Raw genomic sequence first — 23,777 nt, forward strand, 5'->3', positions numbered from 1 at the left:
CCCTCCCAGAGTACGTACATGCGCGTTTCATCCACGTAAGTACAGTTGTTACAGAATCACAGGCCGTGTGAGTTGTGCACGTTCTCTGTGGTATGCACACGCCAGGTCCTCAGGAAACTGGAACGAATAAACAGCAAAGTTGCGGTAGGCTGTGCTGAGCCAGAGAGCGCCGCCCGTGTTCTGAAGCCGGTTTCCCACCGACCGTGGGCTCTGGCAGTGGCGTCTGCCGTCTGGGGGCCCATCCTGTCCCTGGAACCAGGAAGATGCATTTCATGGTACCAGCTGAACAGAGGAGGCTTCCTAGGAAGACCCAGACGGATGGCCCTTGGGAGCTTTCAAGTGCTTTTGCCTTTCTCTGGACAGTTAGTGTGCCGACACGAAAACAGTGACAGCTGAAGAACATCGCTCTTCTGTTGATCTAATTCCCAGTGGAAGACAGATTTTCAAGTATTTTGTAATCTCTCAAACACTGTTGGAGCAGCTGGGGAGACACTTCCTTTGACTTCTTCCGGTGGCCTTGGGGCCCAGGTCTGGCTGGCTTGTCTTATGCGTCCAGGGTAGGGTGCAGGGCCCAGTGCACAGTAGTCCGCCCCAGGAGGCCTCAACCGCAGGCGCAGGGGCGGGAGGTTTTCCTTTCGCCCCTTCTAGGTTCTTTGGCCCGTCTAACAATGAAACAGAAGACAGATTAACAGGAGAAAAACTGATTTTGTATGTATGGGAGACTCGAAGTGACCAAGCAGGCAGCTTCTATACCTTTTAGACAAAGAAACGGTAAAATTGTGAAGAATCGACAAGGTGAGGGGGTCTGGACTTGGGGGAGTAAATCAGTGACGACGTAGTAAGGTTTGCTTACACAGCCTTCTTGGCCCTGAATTCCCTGTGTCTGGTGGCAAGGACGCCTCTGTCCCTCCTGGTGCGGGAAGGGTACCTTTCACACGGGAGACTTATTCCTGCTTTCAGGGGGCAGAGGACGGTCACTGTGTCCTCGCACTTGCTGTCTGTCGAGAAACTCTAATTCAGAACGGTCCGTGTGCCAAAGTGGCGTGTTTGGGGCGGCGTATTCTGCGCTCCTTCATGGACGGCTGCGTAGGACTCTGAGAAACCTCAGATCGGAGGAGAGTGAGGCACCTTCCACACCTCCCTGTAAGTTACTGTCTGACTGGAACTCAGAGTGTTACTTTTAAAAAACATCTCGTCAGCGATGACATGGAAGCACTTTGGATGGGGCCTTTGCATCGGCACTAGAACCTGCCAGTGGCGTTCCCGGAAGTAATCGGCAGGTGCCGCGCTTGTGCCGGGTCTCACGCCTGGGTCTGACTGTGACTGTGGCTTTAGGCCCGTGAAGGGAGTGCCGGTGAAGGGAACCGAATTCTTAGTTCAGAGGCAGCCCATCAGAGAAGTTGGCAGTTAAGAGGCTCTGGAGTCAGACGGCCTGGGTTCAGATCCTGCCCTGCCACCTACCATCTGCTGTTTATCCGAGGAGGCCACTCAGAGCCTCAGGTGCTGTGTTTGGGGACAAAGAAGTAGGGGAGGGGGCCTCAGGCATTGCCTGTGTTAGCGTCCCAGGGCCGCTGTAACAGCGCAACAAACTTGGGGGCTGAGAACAGCAGACATTTATTCTCCTGCAGCTTTGGAGGTCAGAAGTCCAAAATGCATCTTCCAGGCTACGATTGAGGTGTTGGCCAGGCTGGTCTTTCTAGAGGCTCTAGGGGGAAACTCTTCTTTCCCTTCCAGCTTCTGGAGGCCAGTGGCATTCTGTGGTGTGTGGCCGCCTTACTCCAACCTCTGTCTCCGTGGGCTTTCCCTTCCGTCCTCACATCCTCCTCTGTGTCCCCCTTTCAAGGATACCTGTGGTTATTTTGGGCCCACACAGATAATCCGGGACAGTCTCGCCATCTCAAGGTCCATAACCTTAATCATACCCGCAGAGCCCGTTCTGCCATAGCAGGTAGTGTTCAGAGGTGCTGGGGAGTCCAGCCCTGCTTTATGTGGGGGCCATAGCTCAGCCTAACACCGTCCCTACCTCGTTGATCGTTAGGATTGAAGGAGACTCACTGGGTCTCAGCTCAGTGCTCCCTCTGAGATGGTGTTCGGAGAGCTCTTCCCTGCCCTCCCTGTCTGAATGACCTCCCAGCACAACCCCTTCGGTCATCGCAGTCACAGGACTCTGCTGTGTCCCATCTTAAGTTCTTGCCCAGTTGTTCTTTGCTGCCTGCCTCTCAACCCCAGCTGGACTGCACACTCTGAGAGCAAGGTCTACTGCTCGTTTGCTCAACCCTTGCTTCGTCTCCAGGGCCTGGAGCAGTGCCAAGATTTAGTGGGTAGTTAATACATATCTGTTAAGTGGATGAATGAGTGTCAAAATTCAAAACATACCACTTTGTAGGCATTTTTCTTCCTATTTTTATGACAACATAGGCATTTTCCCATATCCTTAAATATTCTTCCACGATCTCATTTTTACTCACTAAGTAGTGGCCTCCTGCGTAACGTGATTTACTTAACCAATCCCCAGGCCTGGGAAGTTGTTCCTTCGGTAACCTTTGATCCTTGCGAGATCCAGCAGTCTTGAGCAAGGTTGGGTTTGTCAGCGTCTCTGCTGCGATGCTGCATTGAACATAGGATCAGTCTTACCTCCTTGACCTCAAAGGGTGAAGTCAACGATGTTTTAGATTAATTAAATAAGCCAAGCCGCTGTGCTGGTGGAGATCCAGGAAGCCTGGGAATGAGCTCTGGTTAGCGCCGAAAACGTCGGGAGGAAGAGTTCTTGAGGTGGATGAAGGTGAATATGAGATCTGAAGCCACACTGAGATGGGGAAAAGGCTCTGTTAACCACAGATTTTTGCTTTAAGTTTCAAAATTTAGTAAAAGTTAACCTGTTATCACATGGTATGATATATAGTTAAAACTTTGTAAGTGGTCCTCAATTCTAAAATAATGCACTAGAAACCTGTTAAAGTAACTTGCCGGCTCCAATCTGCCAGAAGAGATGTGTTTTGGTAAGCATATCTTAATGCATATTTAACACATGCTTAACGCGTATCTCGCTCATATTTAAATTTGGTGAGACTGTGGGCTGAGGTTGGCTGATTTCTAAAGTGTATGCGGCCCTAGGTGTTGTACGAGGCATGGAGAGCTGAGAACCCCCTCGTCTGTGAGAAAGGAGCTATACAGGTTTAGCCCCCTCTGGCTCCAGGAACTGCTTCCAGAAAGCCAGCAGTAAGTCTGCAGGCTGGTCAGCTGCCTCCTGGGGCTCTGGAAATCTGGGAGGTTTCTCGGGCGCCGCTGTAGTAGAGCAGTTGTCTGCTTGCTGGGCTCTGAGTGAGGCAGGGCAGGGACTGTGTCTGTCTTTGCTCCTCCTGCTGAGCACCAGAAGTGCATGGGTGGAGGGATGGATGACGGGAGGGAGGGAAGGGAAACGACTGATGACACAGGTGCTCCGTGTCTCCTCTGTACCATGTATTTTGTTTGCTTTCAGTGGTGAAGAGACCACCAGAGCCCCCGCTCTTAGAAGTTTTGTGGTCCCCTGAGGGAAATACATTTTTTTTTTTAAGGTTTTATTTATTTGAGACAGAGAGAGAGCACAAGCAGTGGGAGAGGCAGAGGCAGAGGGAGAGGGAGAAGCAGGCTCCTGCTGAGCTGGGACCGTGACATGGGGCTCGATCCCAGGACCTGGAGATCGTAACCTGAGCTGAAGGCAGATGCTTAACCATCTGAGGGACCCCGGCGCCCCTAGGGAAATACATCTGCAATAAACCTGTAATTACAAGTTTGATTAGTGCTGTGAGCACACGGAAGCTGATGCTGGAGAGGATGACGGGGCCTTGTTCTGGCTCCGGCAGGCAGGCAGGGGATGCTTCTGTGCCGGTGGCTGTTTATGACGAGATCTGAAGGATGTCACCAGCCATCACAGAGTCGCTGTCACTTGTGAAGACAAACTCAAGACCTACAGAAGGGTTCCAGGAATAATTCAGTAAGCACACCGTATATGCTGTGCTGAGATGGAACAATTGTTGACATTAAGATTGATTTTATCGTGCCTCTATTTTTTAAAAATGGAATCCTTTGAAAGTAAATTGCAGGTATTGTGACATCTTATCCCTAAATACGTCAGCATACAGGTCTTCAGAGTGGGCATTCTCGTACATCAGTGTGAGGCAGTTATCCCACCCCGGGGGAATGAATACCATTTGACCATGACCATGTTCACGATCAGACCACGTTCTGTTTCTCCCCAGTGGCACCAGACTGTTCTTTATGAACCAGAATGCAGTCAGGCTTGTGTATTGTCCTTAGTTATTTGTCCCTTTATTCTCTTGGTATAAAACAGTTATTCTGCCAGTTTTTTGTGACATTTACCTTTCCTTCCTTCCTCCCTTCCTCCCTTCCTTCCTTTCTCTCTTTCTTTCTCGGACCATGGGTCAAAGATTCATTTAACATATTGAGAAGTTGAGTGGGATGGTAAAATTGATTGTAAGGGCATTTGAGGAACTGGATAGGTATTTATTGGCATAAAAACAAGAAAAGAATTAGAATAAGATTGTTAGGTTAGATTTAAACCAACAGACTGGTGGGGACAAGAAAATACAACCTCTGGAGTTGTTTTTTTCCATTGGACATCAATGTACAAACTAGTGTGTCTATCACATTTTCTGGCCTCTAATAAAGTAATAAATAGCACGGACACATCCTCCTGGAGGACTGAATAAACTTCTGGTGGATGTGTTAAAAGGTATGAATTGAAAGGACACCCCACCCCTCAATGTTTTGTCTCCCAAATTCTGAGTAATTTCTCTAAAGGCTTTCCCTAGCCCTTCCATCCAGAATCAACCTCTCCTCCTTTATCCTTCTATTACTTTTTGAAACAGCTTTATTGAAGTATAATTACCATAAAATTCCTAATTTTCCATGTTCAGTGATTTTTAGGAAATTTATGCAGTTGTGCAACTATCAGCACACTCAAGTATTAGGATGCTTTCCTCACCCCAGAAAGTTCCCTAGGCCTGTTGGCAGTGGGTCTCCACTTCCTCCTCAAGCTCCAGGCAAACACTAATTTGCTTTCTCTCTAGAGATTTGCCTTTTAAATAAATTTCATGGAAACGGAGTCTTGCAGATTCTCTTTGGTGGGGGTCTTTCACTTCCGGTCATGTTTTGGGGTTCGCCTGCATAGTAGCTTGTGTCCACAGTGCCTTTCTATCCATCCGGTGTCTGCAGTTAATGTGCATTCACGTTATGAATATTTGCATCAAGTCTCTGCGGACAAACGTTTTATTTTTCTTGGGCAGGTTCCCAGGGTGTGGTCGGTTTAGTGACCTGTGTGTCGCACTGCCTTCAGAGCTGGCCGCACCTGCCAGAGGCCGATGGCAACTCCAGCTTCTGCACACACTCCCCCTTCCTCCTCCTCCTCCTCTGTCTTGGAGTACGGTCGGGTGGCTGGCATAGGCTTCTTCCAGGGGAAGAAGTTTCTGGAGGCGATTTGGGAATGCTGTTCTCCAGAAAATCAGCTGGGGAAAGCCTGGTCCTCCTGGTCCTCCTAGTCCTCCTATTCCGGGGACTTGGAATTTACATCCCGGGGGAGCCTTGCGTTGTCTCAGACTGAGTTTGCTCGGCCCTTGGACGTTGGACCCACGGGCTGCCCGGAGAGAATTTTGTCCCTGCGCAGATGTTAACGATTGGTGTAAATCGAGGTATACTTTACAAACAGTGGAATGCTCTCATCTGAAACGCACTGCGCGGTTGGCTTCGAGGAGGGCGTGCGGAGATGTCCGCGGTGTCACCGCACTCGCATTCTAGCGCCCCTTCCAGCCAGCCCCCCGGGAGCAGTCGTTAGGCCTCTGTCAGGGTGGGTTTGGGTGGAACGCATCTCACTGCCGAAGAAAGATGAGCAACCGTGTAGAGCATAAACATTGCTCACAGCCCGTGTCCCAGAGCTCAGTCGTGTGAACACTCTGTGTAGCTCCTTTGGTCATACGTGGTTCTCACTTAAAGAGCGCTACGGAGCAGAGCTTTGCCGCGAGTTGGGTGTCCCGCCGCTTGCTCTGTGGAGCGTGCATTTCCCAGCGCTGCTGCTGAGCAGGGGACGCGGCAGAAGCCGTTCCTCCGAGCGAGCCTCCCGGCGTGGGGCGTGCACCCGGTGGGGGGCGGAGGGAGCCGGGAGCCCGCCCCGCCCCTCCGCCCGCGAGCCAGGCCTGACGCGCCGACACGGAGCGCGCGATCGAATCGGCGGCGCGACATCTGCGCGCCACTGAGCGGTCTGCCGCCCCCGCCCCCGCCCGCCGAGCCGCCGCCGAGCCGCCGCCCGAGGTCCCCAGAGCCGCCCGCCGGAGCCCGCCCGGGCATGGAGCCGCCGGCCGCGCGCCCCTGAGCCCGGCGGCGTTCATGGTGAGTGCGGCCGGCCCGGGCGCCTGCATGGGTGCGTGTGTGTGTTGCACACGACTGCTCCAGTGAGCCGAAGCTTGCACGCGGCCGCTGAGCTCCCCGTGCGCCTCCCTGCAGGCTTTGTGTGTGCGGTTCGGCGAGATTTTCTCCCGGGAGTCGGCATCAGTGGGGGCAAGCCGTCGCGACCTCATTGTTGTCATCCCGCAGGGGACTGCAGTTCTGATCCGGGCCACCCGGCACCCCTCTCCCGGGCCAGGGGGGCCTGGCCGGTGATCTGGGGGAGGCCTTTGTGCAGGGAGCAGGGGGGTGGGCCACCTGCACCCCGTTTGGTCAGATGGCAGCAGTGGTCAGGCTTGGTAGAACCCACAGTTCATCTTCAGCACGTTGCATTCCCCAGACCGCCTATTAACTTCTGTGTTCTGCGTGTTTTGTGAGGAGCACCACAATTAGAAGAGGTTCCCGGCAGTTGCTTTCCCAAATGCCATTTCCGGTAAGGTGGAGAATGCTCTCTGGGAACAGCCCTGCCGGGGAGCAGCCTGGGAGGTTCTCAGGGGGCCTTCTTACTGTGAGGTCAGGCCGCGGTGACCACCAGGATGGTCTCCTGGAAGGCTGAGCACTTGGGAGACCTGGACAGGCCATTCTTCCCAGCCGAAAATGTCCAAACACACCAGAGCCCCTCTGCCCCAGAACTGCGTGTTACCGATGGTAAAGTGTGAAACCAGCTGTGGCCTTCCAGGCACTTCACTGTTGTGTGGTTTTCCCCATGGCCCTGTTGAGTACCCCTCCTAGTGGGAAATACTGAGAAGGGTAATTTTTTAGTAACATGACAATGGAAGTAATTCCCAGCCATTTTCTGGGTACCTGCAGTGGCTGCCTTACAGTCATCCATTCTCACTCACAGGAAGGGCGAGGGAATGCTGTCAAGGTCACGCTGCTGCTGGTCCTTGAGGAGGTTTGAGGTTGAGACCCAGGCCTGCTGCCGCCCTGGCGCTTCCCTGCAGGCTGCCTGGGCCTCTGCCTGTGCAGGTGTGGTGCAGTGCACAGTGGCTCAGGTGGGTCGTCTGGGGGCCACGTGTGATGACGCACCATGCTTTGTTGCCCACGTACCTCCGGCACTAGCTGTCTTGTCGGGAAAGGCTCATCTTGCCACTGTATACAGTTGAGTCAAGGACTGAAGCACAGGTCTTGGCTGATGGCCTGTTCTCTGTTGACTGAGTCGTCCAGGAGTCTTCCAGGCATTTCCGGCCACACTCTGCCAGCGCTGTGGCTAGCGTTGACGACCCCTCCTGCCATCCTGCCAGGAATGCTGTCTTTCCATTGTTTGAGAAGCTTGATCTTTTCTTTGGCCTTTTAAATGTCTGTCGAGGCCATCTTTTGTTTTTCCTTTTTAGTGGCAAGTTAGACACTTACTTCAGGAGTCTGTCACCCTTATCCTCGCCCTCAGCGCTGTTCACATCAGACACAGGATGTGGATCCTGCCATGGGGTGCATCTCACGGGCTCGCCATGCATCTCACAGTGTACTTTCCAGCTCTGCTCCAGGTTCAGCTCCGCTGTCTCGGGGCTTGTTCCAGCAGCTCAAGGCAGCTTGCTGTTGGGACTTTGATTCAGCGTCATTCCCCACGTAGCGCGCTCACCCTGACCCACACATGAGCCTGCTCGCGTGTGTCTCTTGGCTGCTGCTTGTGCCATCAGGATGCCACTCCTGCATCCTGCCCAGATCTTGCCTGTCCTCTGTCCACTGTTGGGGAACGTTTTATGAGATGCTGTAGACATCCGGTCCTCAAGGCTTGCTCTCTTGTGGCATGTTTCATGATCTGCTCTCATGGGCTCTGCTGGCATCTTACTGCCCCTCCCAGAGCCCTTCAAGTCTCAGGTCTGGATCTCCTCAAGTGCCAGACCCTGTGTGGTCCCTTCACAGATGAGGTCCCTTGTCCTTTTTCTCCTGCCTGCTAAATGTGTTTTGCTCACGGTCCCTACGTGGAGTTGGGACCCTGCTCCGCTGTCCTGGCTTTTTCCCTGACCCTTTGCTGGGTCATCAGATCACCCCTCAGCTCAGCCCCTGGTTCGGTGGGGCAGGCTTGTTTGCTGCTCTTGCAGGTGTTGGTCTGGTTTTCCCAGCAGGATACGTGGTCAAGTCCTCAGGCCAGGGACTGTGAGCTACTATGCTGACAAATGAGTGGCCTGTAAACTTTTTTGACCCCCACCCCACCTTAGACAATTTAAGTTGAGGCTCTGGTCGCAGATGTGACTAGGTATAGAACTGAAGGAAACTGTCCTTACTATGTGGACTCTGCATTTTTTAAAATTGTTTGATTTTGAAGAAAACGTTGCCATGACTGCTTAAACTGATTTATCGCTGGGACTTTGAGGAGCCCTTTTGTCCATCCCCTCTGGGGCTGGGCGGGATGGTTTGTACTGAGCGGCCTGCAGGCTTGTCGACACTTGACCCCGTAAGGGTCCCAAGAAGAGAAGAAACTCTGTGAGGATAGATTGGCCTGAGGCTGGTCGTGGCACACAGAAGGGGCTTAGGTTTTGGTGGCAGCCCTGGAACGTGCCTCGCCTCACCTCCTCCCAGGAGGCTTCACAGTTGATGCCTTTCCAGAGATGAGGAAGCAGGCCGAGTGAGGAGCGAGAGGCCTTGCCCCCAGTCAGAGCCAGGCTTACAGCTCACTGTTTGCTTCCAGAGATCTGGCTCTTACCCCATCACATGTCACCCCTAACGCAGATAAGTCACGGCAGAAAGTCGTTTCTCCAGGGATGTTTTATTTGCAGCCCTCCCCCCTCATCCCCTCAAAGGATCCTTAGAGTGAACAGTTGTCTTTTTCTTCTTCTTCTTCTTTTTTTTTTCTGATTGAACATGATCTTATTGCTTGAGTGCGTAGACAAATTCATGCAACCAGGGCAGAGACTGTGGGTGACTCGTATTTCCAGCTGAGGGGAGGGGACTCGCTTGGTCTTATGAATATCGAGCCAACCAGTAAACGGGGTTCTGGGTCAGAATGAGCTGGAATTAGCATCCTTACCCTTTCTGTTCCTCTCAGGATGCTTTCAAACAGCAACAGCTTTCTTAATTAAATGGTAGGGATCCTCAGGAAGATGGGGGGCAAGTCCTTTGGACTTCAGAGTTCTCCCGGTTCTCTTTGCCTGTCACAGAACGCACTTGGGCAAGGCCACGTGAGCCCCCGGAATCACACCAGATCCTGAGGGAGTCAGGCCCTCCTCGGCCAGTGTGTACCTGTTCCTTCGTATCCTCAGCCAGGTGGGGACGCTGGGCAGTGAGGCAGGGCCGATGGGGTCGGGCCCTTCTCGTGAGCGGGCGTGCGGCCTGTGGTGGTGATGGTGGAAGAGGGAAGAGGGCCGTGAGTCCTTTATGGTTTCTAAAGTCGTTTTGTCTCATTGGGAAAATGAACTGTTGACACCTCCGTGTGAACGTCTGGAAGAACTAGGTGTGGAGCCAGGCCTGTGACTGTTTCCAAGGCCGTTTATACCTGCAGTGCTGTTTGGAGTTCTGGAAAGGCTTTCCCTGCGATTTCAAGTTTGGGCAGGACAGGCCGCCTCTTTTTTTTCTTTTTAAATCATGCAGTGCTCTGTGTGATTAAAACAGGAGTATTTGCCTTACATCTGCCCTTAATTCAGTATTACAGGTTTCTGTCATGGTTGAAAGCTTTCTTTAGACAGAATGTGAATGAATTACTTCTGCATCCCATCTGTGAGCGGCTCTCATGCATTCTGGAGAGTGCTGGGAAGTGTGGCTGCAGAGCCCAGTGCTTGGCTTCTGATCCCCACTCCTGCGCTCCCCACTGGGCCAGTCCCTGCCCTCTCTGGGCCTGTGACCTGTGACATGGGGACAGTGGCAGCTCCTGGCACAGAGGGCTGGCGGGAAGGGGAAGTTAGGCTGACTCGTGTGTGTCAAGTCCCCCGCCAGGCGTCGGGCTCGTTCGCGGCACTGTTTGCGCTTGTCGCAGACCTTCTGAGTGTTCACTGGAGAGATCTGATGTTTTTTGGTTATGAATCAAGGCATTTGGTTAATTTTACTCCTTTTTGTATTTGTGCTGTTTGCAGACTTTGCAGAGCTCCTTGACTATTTGGCCCTAGAGCTTGCTTGCTTGCTTGCCTTTTTTCTTTATACGCTTGTTTCAGGTCTGACGGTAATGGCATTCGGCAACCAGGGCTACGCTTTATCAAGAACTTCCTGTGCACCGAGCCTCTCCCTGTTCCTTGGATGGTCCCCTCTGGTTGGTACGGCTTCCATTCCCCTTCTGCACATGTGGACATGAAGCTCAGGGATTCTAAGTACGTGTTTTGCTCGAGGTCACAGTTGGTTCTTGGTGGATCTGAATTTGCTCCCATACCCATCTGGCTCCAGGGGCCACACTTCACCCGTGTGGGACTGGGCCTCTTTTCCCTCTAAAACTGCACACCTGTTTGAGTGTATTCACAAAGAGATTGGCTGGTGCTGAGTGGCGGAGTGGCCAACCCCAGCCCCTTGCTGGCTGCATACTTGGGGGTAAGTCACTTCACCCTGAGCTGCCCTATCTGTAAAATGGGGTGAGATTTGACATGGAGATTGTTACGGAGATAGAAGGAGACGGTGTGTGTAAAGCACACAAAAGCAAATGGAAATGGGTGTCTGCATTCTGGGACATTTAACTTGGGGCTCGTCCTCTTTGGCCTTGGCGTGTAGTTCCCTAGGCCAAGGGCAGCAGACGAGCAGCCCCTTACGGGGCATATTCATCCCTAATTCTTGTTCAAATGCAACATGCCTTAGAATCTTTCTCAACACACAGCTTTTGGCAGATTGTTTATAAAATCCAACACTTTGACATCCTGGTGCTAGATGTGAAGCTTCCGGTGGCTTGATGCCGTGTTAAGTCACAGCTGAGTGCCCAAAACAGTGTGTGCTCAGATGTTGACTCGATGACAAACAGAGGCTGTTTTCTCAGTTTAGGGTAAGTAGAAGTCATTTTAGTATTTTAATGGAACCGTTTTAAGTCCGCGTAGACCGCGACGGCATCTAATCTCATACATCCAGATGCACAGAAACTGCCCCCCCCACCTGCTTCTTGTGCACCCCTTCTCACAACCTGTGTGAGGAAATAAATACGCGTTTCTTTTTAGAAGCTTCTATAGGCTCTTCTGGCTGAGAGAATAATTGCTGGCCAAATAATGTTACTAGTAACACTCCCCTGGCAGCGAGTGTCCACTAATTCATTTAGCAATTAATTGCTTTCCACTCATGGTATTGCTTCTGTTGTTATCTGGAATGGTTATTTAAATCTTGGGTTAACTATTCATTTGCTTGGCCTGTCTCACCAATTAGATTGTCTTCTCTTAAGCGGGAGGGTCCTGAGAGCCTCGTCTATAATAGGCAATAAGAAAGTATTGGTTCTTTTTTTCTTTTTGGCAGAGGGCTAACCGTGTGTACACACACACACACGCACACACACACGCACACACATGCTGTTTCAGAAGCTAGGCTCTTTGGTGCCAACTTGCTTGACTCTCCTGAACTCTTCTGGTCGGGCATTTGGAATGTAGGTCACCAGGTGTGACCAGGCTTTTGTGGCTGCAGTCCATGGGACACATTAGTTACCCAGTGCTAGTGAGGAGGCTCGGGGCACAAATATTTATGTAACAACTTGCAGTGATGGCTTCATACAAAGGTGTTAAAAAAATTTTTTTATGCTTCTCCTTTTAAGAATGAAATGGCATTTGCAACAAGTGGATGGACCTGGAGCCTGGAGTGTGTTCTGCTAAGTGAAATAAATCAGACCGAGAAAGACAAATACCATCTGATTTCACATATATGTGGAATGTAAAAAACAAAGCAAAAGAATAAACAAAAAGCAGAATCAGACCCACAAATACAGAGAACACACTGATGGTTGCCAGAGGAGAGCTGGGGGCGAAGGGACTAAATGGGTGAAGGGTAGAGGGAGACACAGGCTTCCAGGTACAGACTAAGTCGTGGGAACAAAAGGCCTGGCACAGGGAACACCGTCAGTGATGGTGTAAGAGCGTTCACGGTGCTGGGTGGCAGCCACACTCGTGGTGGGCACAGGTCACACAGAGAAGCTGAGTCACTGTGTCCACACCTCAAACTAAGGTAACGTCGTGCCATCTGTACTTCAATAAAAAAAATATATCTATGAAAAGAAACTTTTAATCATCTCTGCAAAAACTGTTTAAACTTTTCCTCATTTCAGAAACTATTTGAAGGGCTAACAAAAATACATAAAATGCCATGACATAAAAGGAATAGGGTTTGAAATTTTGGTTGGAGGTGAGTATATGAGATGAAGCCCACTGGGTCAGATGAACGCTAGAGTGAGCCTCCCAGTGGCCCCTGCAATAACGAGTACAAGCCGACATTGTCCAGAAGCCAGAAAACACCTCTTACATAACCGGAGAACCACAGAAAGCCTGAGGTGGGGCTGCTGGGATGGTGGTCCTCAGTGACCCCCCTCCCCCGCCCCAGCAGCAGGGGAGGCCGCAGTCTTCACTGCAGAGCTCTGCGACCCCTTTAGTTGGCAGTGTTTCCTTCTGAAAAGGAAATAGTTTCAATGTGCTATCCTGACTTAAAAGACTTCATTACAAAACAGCTTTCTTGCACTCAGAGGGGCTTCATGATATCAGAACTGGGCAGGCCCAGAGTTATCCCTTGTTTCTTTGTCCCAGGAATATGAAGACAAGGCTGGACGACCTAGCAAGCCACCCTCTCCTAAGCAGAATGTGAGGAAGAATCTCGATTTCGAGCCACTGTCCACCACCGCACTCATCCTGGAAGACAGACCAGCGTGAGTCTTAAAAAGAATCTCTGGAAAGTTTGCTCAAGTAGATAAGTTCAATTTGCTGATGACCTTTGTGTTAGAAAAGAGCTCGGGTCACCAGAGGGAAGAAGAGTAAATCCTAGCACATGTTAAAATCCTCAGTTCCTCTTTATTCCCTATGTTAACATGTGTTCAATAATAGTAAAATAATAGTAATAATAAACTGATTTGCAAAACCATCCTTTAACACAGAAGTTTTGACCAAGGTTTTCCATTCAGGTGGTTTTTCATTTTAATTTAGCATTTAGAAATACTTAAGTAGCCACTGTAAATTATGGGCTGGTTCCTAACGGCAAGAAACACAGGCAAGTGTCCTGCAAAGGGGGTGTTGCGGGGGCATCACAGCCTCTTAGGGGACTGTCGGTGCGTGGGCTGAGTGATCTTACCAGGCCCGCCTCTCCCCGGACCCCTAGTGTCCATCGGTGGAGGAGATGGGCTTTGATGACTGGTTTACACATCACGTTTGGAGGCATCAGTGGGGTAAAGGGACTGCTGTGTTGTCCCAGGCCACGCATTGTTTCTCTCTGAGTATGGAGCTTCCATGAGCACTGTGTTTGAATAGAAAGATCCCACAGCTGTGAAAAGAGGGACAAAGAGAGCTTGTTAAAACAGTGGTTCCTTAGGTCCCTGCCCACCCTGAAATTTAAAACTGATGAAATGTAAAGAAGAGGGGCGCCTGGTTGGCTCAGTCATTAAGCGTCTGCCTTCAGCTTAGGTCATGATCCCAGCGTTCTGGGATCGAGCCCCTCATCGGGCTCCCTGCTAGGCGGGAAGCCAGCTTCTCTCTCTCCCACTCCCCCTGTTTGTGTTCCCTCTCTCGCTGCCTCTCTCTCTGTCACATAAATAAATTTAAAAAAAAAAAATCTAAAGAAGAAATGGGTTGTCTTCCCTTTTTTTTTTTTTTTTTAAGATTTTATTTCTTTATTTAGAGAGCGCACACATGTGAGTGGGGGAAGAGAAGGGGAGAGAGAATCCCAAGCGGACTCCATGCCAAGCGCGGAGCCCGATGTGGGGCTCGTTCTCATGACCCCAAGATCATGACCTTGAGCTGAAATCAAGAGTCGGACACCTAACTAACAGAGCCACCCAGAAATGGGTCTTCTGATGTGAATTCTTGGTCCTTGGGAATTGCGGGTGTGTGGTGAATGGGGAGAGAGTCCCTGCAGTGCAGGATTAAGAAGGTGGGTAGGGACTCCGAAAGAGCCCACTGGGGACCACCCTCCCAGCGCTGTCAGAAACAGGGCCTGTGGGAGGAGGCGCCGTGCCCTCCGGCAGAAAGGCGGGCGGTCATTCAGAAGATGCCAGAAGGGGGGCTGCGCCGTGTGAGGAGCTCAGCGGCCTGGCCTGCCGCCTCCCGGTTGTCGAGTGCCCGCAGACTCACCAGCACGCTTCGGAAAGAGCCTGTGCGTTTGAGGTTTTTACCCAGGGTTGAAGTTGCATACTCCATTTGGGGGCTCAGAGCTGTGATGCACATTTGTATATAAGAGAAACAAAACAGGTGAGCCGGTAGCTGAGACATGAAGCTCACGCCCTTGAGAAGCCGGCCGGGGAGCGGACGCTTGCCCTTGGGGTCCCTGCCCCACCGTAACTGGGACAGCTGTGCGTGTGCTGCGTCCGCTCCCTGTCGCTCTGGAGACTGAGGTGAGAGATACCAGAAGACGAAGTGTTTATGGAACTATGGGCAGTCGTTCCGTTCTTTCTACTAATCTTTGTACTTCAGATTTTTTTAAATAAGGAGCTTGTTTTACTTCTGTAGGCAAATATTTTTAGTTTATGAAATTGCTGTGTCTTGGGTCATCTTAACAAATGCAGTTTTTTGATATTTTGAGTTTTTCATTTTTTTTAGTAAATAATTCTTCAAGTTTTGTTTTTCAAAGACTTTTATTTGACGTTTATAATGGTGAAAATCCTCTATTTTCTATCAAGAAATCTCCCAGCGAAGCCAGCCGAAGAAGCCCAGAAGCACAGGCAGCAGTACGAAGAAATGGTGGTCCAGGCCAAGAAACGAGGTAACGCGGTGCGCACGTGTTGCGTCTGTAGGCCACCGCGGGATGCCGTGTCTTCCTGGAGATTTTCTTTGTACCTCTTTGGAGCCTTAGAACCTGAACTTGGCGAATGCCTAAATATTGTGAAATTTATAATTTTCCATCAAAAGCGTATGTTCCTACTATCTGTTGTTCCTGGTAGCTTTCTTCAAGGTGGTAACACTTCGAATTTACCCAAGAAAAGAGACCACTTAGGACAGAAGTGCTAGGCTGGGGAAATTGTCAGCCCGTGGTGATGGGCAAACTTCCTCCCCTCTCTGGGCCCCGCTTTCCTCATCTACAAGAAGATGTGACTGGATTTGAATTTGGTAAAATCTGTGCAGCACTTAAAATCCCTAGGACGCCAGCGTGTTTAGGAAGCATACGTAATAAACCCAGCGTGGCCCATCCCACTGTTAACTCCGCGTAAACAGGCAGGGCATTCTGACACCTGCTACAGCGTGGACAGACCTTGAGGGCATTTCGCTCAGCGAAATAAGCTACCCAGAGGACACACACCGTGTGATTTTACTGACATGAAGCCCCCAGAACAGTGAGGACTGTAGAGCTGGAGAGTAGGGTGGCGAGCCCCTTCAGTCGGGGAAGGTGAGAACGTTCTGGGTGGTGCTGACGGCTGCACAACTGTGTGAACACGTACTCGGTGCCACTGGTTGTGCCCTTAGAATGGTTAGCATGCCACGTTTTGTTTTAGGTGTCTTACCCCAGTGAAAAAGTACTGAAGGCCTGTGTAGATGAAGATGTGTGGTATTTCTCAGAGTTGCTCCTCACACGCTGGGACTTGTGCCTGAGCTGTGGGCGGTGAGGCTAGAGGTTCAGTTGGGAAGGGGACGGGCAGGGGGCACAGGGGGTGTCTGGTGGTTGGCAGTGTTCTGGGTTTGGCTGGGGGGTGGTTTCGTGGGTTTCTGTCTTGTGCTAGTTGAACCGTGTTCTTAACTGTGTACTCTGCTGTGCGTTCTGCTGAAAAGCTTGCCGAGAGGAGGACAAGGCCTAAGCATTCTGCGCCCCGTGAGGCCTGAAACGGGTGTTGGGAGGGAAGCTTCACGGCCCCACTTCGGTGGAGTTCTCTGGGTGGTTTCGCAGCATGACTCTGAGCAGAGTCACCCCACGTGAGAGCAGCGGGCGTCCGTTAACAGGCGCTCTCTCCTTGCTTGTGATCGTGGTGTGCAGAGCTGAAGGAGGCCCAGCGGAGGAGAAGGCAGCTGGAGGAGAGGTGCCGACTGGAGGAGAGCATTGGCAATGCCGTCCTTACCTGGAACAACGAGATTTTGCCTAACTGGGAAACAATGTAAGCTGTGGTGTGGTGGGCACTGCTGACAGCCAGGCGTTTCCCTCTAGAATCTACCGCTAGCAGTGGTGTTAACTGCAGCTCCCATCACAGTCTTGGGTGAATTTACCCCCTACGTTTACGTGGCGTGGGGTCTCCCTCCCCACCTCGGTTCAGCCCTGCCATTCCTTAACTGGACGCCGTGACAGCCCGCTTCAGACCCCCAGATTGTCTTTGCTCAGTAGCCTGAGGGATCTTCTAAAGCCCAGGTCTGTGTTCCCCCCAGTGTAGGATGCCCGTGGCTTCCTGCTACTCTGTATACGATTTGAATTACTTTGCTTAGCTGATGGGATCTTTTGTGAGATAATCCACCCCTTCCTCTCTGGGCTCACCTTCCAGCTCTCCTTCCTCGATGACCCCTCTCCTTATGGAGCCTCAGGACCTTTGCATGTTCCATCCCCTCTGCTTAGAAGTCTCTTGCCCTATAACCCCTCATCCAGCTAACTCTTCGTCCTTTAAAGCTCAGACTTCCTGGCGGAAGACTTTCCTGCCCAGGTGACTGTGGTACCCAGAGCCCTGGGTACACCCCACGCATCTGCTCCAGTGTATGTTGTTCTCTGTCTGAGGATGGGGATCAGGTCTTGGATAACACCCCCAATGGCCGGTACCCAGCAGAGTCTGGCAGCTGCTGTCGTCTTACAGCCAAGAGGCAGCTGTAGATCTTTTCTTGCTGTACGTTCAGATGGGGAAGGGAAGTGTGTGGACAGCTGTCCCAGTCCCAGGGCCACGCGCAGAGGCGGGTGGCTCCTTCTGGGCCTCAGCCTGTTCGCGGGCACTGCCAGGGAGCGTGGTTGCGAGTCTCCCTTCAGGCTTGTCCCTTTCCACTTGAACCGGATGTCAGGATGTTGGGGACTTGCTTCTGGCACTTGCCTGGGTGTTACTCGCTCTCGCTCAGCCCTGCTGAGGCTGCCTGCTAGGAAAACAAGCTATTCCCCGAGCCCACTTTTCTAGGCAGTGTCTTTAATAGGCTGAACACTCTCAGGAAATACTTTTCTCAAAGGGGACCCAGTAACAGGATGGAGATGATGCTCAACCCCTGGGCTGTCTCCCTTTGTGGCTGCGGAACCCCCCCCCCCCCCCAGTGCCTCCTGCCCTTACTGGTGCTTGATAAGATCTCAACGCGTGCACTCACACAGCAGCCCCCATTTAGCGCACCTGCCGGGCGCCTCTCTGCTCTGTCCCACTTGACCTTCACAGTGCCCTTCCAGGGGAGGGTTTCAGCAGCTGGATGGCAGAGAGGAGAAGTAATCTGCCCTGGGTTCCGCGGGCAAGGGTGGAATCGGGATGCAGACCTGGTTTCTGTCGCAGCAGCCCACGGTCTACCCCCTGCGCTGCGTTGAGAAGCACCAGGGGACCCCTGGCACCTTTACGTTTGTCCCGGGTGTTGGCGGTGCGTGTGCATCGTGGCCCGCAGACCTCCACAACTGCGTGGTTCAGCGTTCTGAGTTAGCCGCGTCTCCTCTGCCGCTGGGGCTGGGCAGCTCACTACCCGAGTGACTGGCCTGTGTGCGTAGTGCGGTGGCCGGCTGCTGGGCTCTCGGGGCTCACCGCAGCTCCGCAGCACTGCCCCCCTGGCACCCTGCGCCATGCCCAGCTGTCTGCGGTTCCTGCAGCGGCCCGGCTACTTCTTGTTCCGTGCCTTCTGCTCAGAAAGGCCTTCCTGTCCTTTACCTGCTTCAGCTGCTGCCGGTCACTCGGGATTCAGCTCCAGAACAGCGCCCTCCCTGCTCACGCATTGTCCCTGTCACAGTCGTTGTTGACCTCCTGGCCTCTGGAACGCTGGGCTGCAGCTCCCTGAGGGGAGGGGCTGTGCATGCGACTCTGTACCCCCGCTCTTCTGGTCCGGGGCTGGGCACCCAGGTGGCCGATGTTTCTTCATTGAGAACAAACTCGTAAATCCATGCTTCCGTTTTTGTCCAGGTGGTGCTCTAGAAAAGTTCGAGATCTGTGGTGGCAGGGAATCCCTCCCAGTGTGAGAGGCAAAGTCTGGAGCTTAGCCATCGGCAACGAGTTAAACATCACCCATGGTGAGTAACTTGCCTGATCCTAGGCCTGGAGAGCGTACCCTCTCCCCCGGCCACCTTCCACCCCCAGTCCTCTGGCTTCTCCTGTCCCCTTTGCCCCAAGAGGAAGAAAGGTAGCCATCGCCATGTCTTCTGAGAGGCCCGGTGACTGTGTCCTCCAGGAGGGAGAGACGGCAGGGAGGCCGGGTCACTCCTACGTGCTTCAGTGAGCTGGTGGTTCCGAGCAGATGCCTACCTTCTTCCTGATAACTGTCCTCTTCCCTGGCTAGACAAGGTGGCACGTACAGGTTTCAAAGCAGCGGCGGGCTGGGTTCTCTGAGTGCTGTGGGAAGCAAGCGTCGATGGGGGCGTGGCAGTGGAAGGGAGGCGCGTGTTCTGTCCGCGGAGGCGCCCTGGGTGGGGTACTGTTGGGGTGTTTTTGCAGCATTTTGTCCCAGGCAGCTTATATATGAGCACCTTAGAAGGACAGCTGCCGTGCCAGGCCTGGGGTCCCTGAGTCCTGGTAGCCGAAGGCCAGAGGGGAGGTAGAGACGTGCACTCCGCTTTCTTCGGGCTCTTTGTCTCGCCGGATGCCCCTTGCGGCGTGCGGATGATCGTCCCCCAGCAGCCTGCGCCCCGAACTGGCTTCCTGCTCCGTGCCCAGCACCCCACGAGGCTGCGCATCCAGAGGGAGGTGGACACTTTCCTCCCTGGCTGCAGGCTCGGCTCTGAGGCAGGAGCCTCTCCTGCTGTCCTTTGTGTTCGTGCCCAGCGAGTGCTCGTGCGGTTGATGGTGGCACTTTTCACCCCGTGGAGGCATTCGAGTGGAAAACAAATTGATTTATATCTTCTCTATGTAGCTAGGGTTCATATTTTTTTTTATCTTAGAAGACTTGGATCGTATCCCACGGAGATAGCCTTGTCCAGGCAGGCGTTCTCCGTCTTGAGTGAGGTCAGCGGGCCATGTGGATGGTTACTGGTTTCTGTTTCTAGTGACCTCCTCCAGGCTCCATTTCTGGCTCATTTTAGCTTTTTTACCTGAGAGGATCGTATGTAACGTTTAACTTGTAGGAATTGTTTGTAGAGGTTTGGAGAAATTGCTGAGTATTTACCTCAGTCCTTGTTCTTGAAAATTTTCTAAACTCTATCAACAGCTGAACATAGTGCAGAGTCCTCGTGTGTGTGTGTGTGTGTGTGTGTGTGTGTGTGTGTGTGTGTGTGTGTGTGTGTAACTGTGTGTGAGTGTGTGTGTGGTTCTCATTGATGCCCGGGTTGATTTTAGGGAAGTTAGAATCTTCTGTGGACCTTATCAGAGTAGATGGGGCTAAACAGCTAGTTAATCAATTATGTATCTTGAAAGTTTGTCTAAATGCTGATACTGGTTCATTTTGTTTCATTGCATCTTTCTCGCGATTGGCTGCCTGGTGTCCATTGCTGCCCCCAAACCATGTGCCCTGGATGCTGCGGTCCCACCTGTCCTGCTCTCCGCTCTGTCACCTGGGCCTGGCCCAGCTCTCTGCACATGGCAGGCTCTCAAGGAGTATTCGTTGAATGAATGCGTGCCACCTTCTTGGGTTCTCCTTAATCTCAGTGTTACTGAGTAGTTAAGCCAATTTAAGAACGCAGATAATCGTGAATTCTGGTTGTTGAGGCCTGGCATTGCACTCGGTTCTTTACTCACATGTCTTCTCTAACATCGACAACCCTCCTGAGAAGGTTAGGGACCGTGTGGTGCATGCTGGAGTCAGGATTCTCTTCTACCCCTGGCTGAGTCGGAGCCCTGCGTTCCAACTTGGAAAGCCCTGGACATGTGCTCTTTAAGGTTGTGCTTGTGAGATTGGAAACTTCTAGGAAGTCAGTGTCGTACTATTATTAAACCTTCACTCTTAGGGAAGTCGGCTTTGGGCTTTGAACCTGGGTCTGGGAGGAAGGTGTGTTGCTGTCCCCCTCATCGCTGCAGACACGGCGGTAAAGCCACAGATGTACTTTTAGGGCTCCGACACTGACTCATTCTGCCCTGAGGCTGTGGGCGTCTGTGCTTGAACCGTCACATACCTCTTCTGGCATGTGGTTCCCAGGGGTCAGGGGCCATGCAGTGGTTTCCTTCCGTCTTCTGCTAAAATGATTAAAGCCAAGCCCACCTCCTGGAAAACCGCGAGCAGGCAGGTTCCCCAGACCCTCCCATCTGGGGATAATAGTGTGAAGTTACATTTCATAGTTGTACCCTCTTCTGCCCTGACCGACCAGCATGCAGTGAGTCAGATCGTTAACAAGGCCGGATACAGGTTATTAGTCAAGGTTTCACTTGCTGGGTCACAATACTGTTAATACAACTTGGCTTATATTTTAATAAACAGCACACACTGGAAGACAGAGGTGCTCTGCTTTGTTTTCCAAAACTAATGGTGGGAAAAATAAAGTGACAGAAATTCTCTGGGGAGCTGCAGTTAAAGTCTCAGTGATCCCCGGATGTGGATGAGGGACCCGGGGCTGGGGTGAGCGGCCCGGGGAGCCTGCGAGGCCTCTGCGGGTAGAGCCCTCACTTTGGTTCCTTCAGGAACGGGGCGTGGATATACCTGCAGAGGGCTGTCTGTGATAGCAAAATCTGTGAGCCCGAGATATTATTTCACTGTTCCTAAGCTGCTCAAAGAGCAGATTTACTGAAAAAGAAAGTTGTAAGGATGGGAAGATTTGGAGCCTGCCGTATGGGGGCTCATTCTGGGAATCGGCTGCCAGCAAGAGTCCTGGTGTCGCCAAGCCTCTGGCCATCGTGCTCGGCCCCTCCCTGCTTCCGCAGCGCGATGAGGAAGGCGGGGCCGTGGCGGTGGCAGCCACGTCTGGTCTTCAGCCGAAACCACATGGGTTTCTGCTGGTCTCTGCTTCCCTCCGTCGGTCAGATGTTCGTGGATTGTATTGATGGGTGTCAGTCCAGAGCCATGTGCTCTGGGCGCATAAGTGAGTGAGAGACCTTTGTGGTCTCACCCCTGACGAGCTCTCAGTCCAGTAGAGGCAGTAAACTCAGAAACAAGTCCGAACAGAAGCGTCGTAGGGGCGGGTTGTGTAATTTAAGTACATACCCAGCATTGTGGTAATATTTTGTGAATTCTTCCTTAATACCTGGTGATGTCTTTAGGCAGCAGGAGGACCTTCAGGCCGCGCTGGGGGGAATTGTGTGTGTGGGCCCCTAAGTGCGCGGTCTGAGGTTGAACTGTAAGTATTGGGATGAGGCGATCGTGTGCTCTCTGCATCTTTTGAGGACACATACTCCCATGTGCCGTGATACTTACCCTGAGACTTTTCTTCCAGAGCTCTTTGACATCTGTCTTGCCCGAGCCAAGGAGAGGTGGCGGTCCTTTAGCACGGGAGGCTCTGAAGCAGAGAACGAAGGTATACACCGTGCGAAACGCGGGGGGCTGCTTGGGTCCGTCGTGTCATTATTAACTACACAACCAACTTTCCTTAGCTGAAGTAGTGGTTAGTGCAAATTTATAAAAAGCCTCATGGGTAAAGGGATTTGGGCGGGGGTTAGAGCAAGCGAGTTGAAGAACACCAGTTCCTGAGACACGTTTGTGTGGAGACAGGAGGGCCGATCGTAACCGGTGTGGTTTCACTAGTCCCGGGATTGTAGCAGCCTGGCTCCCGGGACAGGTCGAGTGCTGGCTCAGACAGGAGTTTGGGAACGACTCCAGAGGGACAGGAACACCGCACATTTGCTAGATGATGCTTTTAGAATGCCCCACAGTGCGCAAGAATGATTCCTGCTGGTGCTCAAGGAGCGTCTCGTTTACCGATCTTTGTTTATCCTGTCTGTGTGGTATCGGAATTCAGAAATACAAAACCTGTTATTCGTAAATAGTTGTCAGAAGTAGTGCGCAGGAGTGGCCCCTGCGGTCAGGGCCACACATCCTGAGTTCACACCAGTGATGTTCTGGAGCCAAGGCGGGTGCGTTTTGGGTATATTCCCTTCCTTGTCCTTCCTTCCACTGACTGTTGTTGCCGTCAGGAAATATCAGGTGAAATATCAGGTGAGATTCTGATTCCGGACTCCGGGAAATCCCTAATGAGATCCAGCCTCAGCTGGTGCTGCGAGCTGTTGCTCGCCAGATGCTCACGGTGGACCGTGTTGGCTCCCGCCATAATCAGGCCCGAGAACAACGTCCCGTGTCCATCCCTGCCACCCTTCAGAGCCTGTGGTTGCACATGTCTGCCTCTGACACGTGTCATGATTCTTCGTCTTTTGATAGATGCCGGGTTTTCAGCCGCAGACAGAGAAGCCAGCTTGGAGCTGATTAAACTGGACATTTCTAGAACGTTTCCTAATCTCTGCATTTTCCAGCAAGTAGGTGGTGGTAATTTGTTGCTTTAAGTATGTTTTGTCTAAACGTCATAGATGCCAAACTGCACGTATTTGTAATCAAGTTTGAAAAGCACTAGGGGTTTGGGGGTAGGGTGGGGGAGGGCAGGCTATGTCATCACATTTAGACCTTTACAGATGAGGGTAATTCATCCTTCTGCTTTCAAAGGCAGCCCTGGCTCCTTTTATGATGCATGGACACAAGCCTTGGTAGGTCTGGCCCAGGAAGGGCCTCGTGTGCTGCTCCACCTGACAGAGCTTCCCTGGCCGTGGCTCGGTTTTCAGGGCTGCACGCACAGCACTCCCTCAGAAGACGGGCTGGGGAGCCTGGGGTGCCGGTGGGGGCGTGCGGAAGGCCTCGGCAGCTGTAGCTGTGGCGAGCGTGGGTTTCTAAGCAGATGTCCCAGGAGAGAACGGGGACTCCCCTGGGGGCAGAACCAGCCACGGAAGATGGGATGGAGTAGCCACTTTTGGATGGCAGTAAAGAGAAACGTGGCCTCTCCTGTGGGCCTCTGAGCTAGCCCAGGCCGGCAGTGGGTTTGGGAGTCATCGGGATGGAGGGGTGTGAAGAGCTCTTCTACTGACAGCAGACGTTTCCCTGGGGGTCTTGTTTGACCCCTCCCATATCCAGTATGTAATGGTTTTTGGCAGTTCCTGCTTCTCAGATGTCCTTGAATCTGTCCTTGCCTTGTTTCCGTCTTCTTGTGGATCGCTGTGCCAGCCTCCACACATGTCCCCAGCCTCCTCTTTGTGCTCACCTTGGCGCTTGCCAAGCAGCCTTGGAATCCCCGACCTTGGAATCAGGCCCGTGTTTCTGGTATCACGCCATGCACACATTGGA

General features: G+C 52.2%; 1 protein-coding gene across 6 annotated transcripts in view; it reads left to right on the forward strand.

Moving 5' to 3' along the window:
* Window positions 1–23,777, forward strand: part of TBC1D14 (TBC1 domain family member 14) — a 99,272-nt gene that overhangs the window by 55,526 nt on the left and 19,969 nt on the right. For 5 of the 6 annotated variants that reach the window (XM_045789515.2, XM_045789519.2, XM_087864301.1 and 2 more), the window contains exons 4-9: window positions 13,059–13,177; window positions 15,137–15,219; window positions 16,423–16,540; window positions 18,500–18,606; window positions 21,889–21,969; window positions 22,827–22,921. In XM_045789515.2, coding sequence (XP_045645471.1) covers window positions 13,059–13,177; window positions 15,137–15,219; window positions 16,423–16,540; window positions 18,500–18,606; window positions 21,889–21,969; window positions 22,827–22,921 — 603 coding nt within the window. Of the gene's footprint in view, window positions 1–6,246; window positions 6,382–13,058; window positions 13,178–15,136; window positions 15,220–16,422; window positions 16,541–18,499; window positions 18,607–21,888; window positions 21,970–22,826; window positions 22,922–23,777 lie in introns of those variants that run through there. The other variant, XM_045789520.2, reaches the window with a different exon arrangement.

This window comes from Ursus americanus, chromosome 8 (genome assembly GCF_024610735.1).
Source record: "Ursus americanus isolate L20-20 chromosome 8, mUrsAme1.1.p, whole genome shotgun sequence".
Classification (NCBI taxonomy): domain Eukaryota; kingdom Metazoa; phylum Chordata; class Mammalia; order Carnivora; family Ursidae; genus Ursus; species Ursus americanus.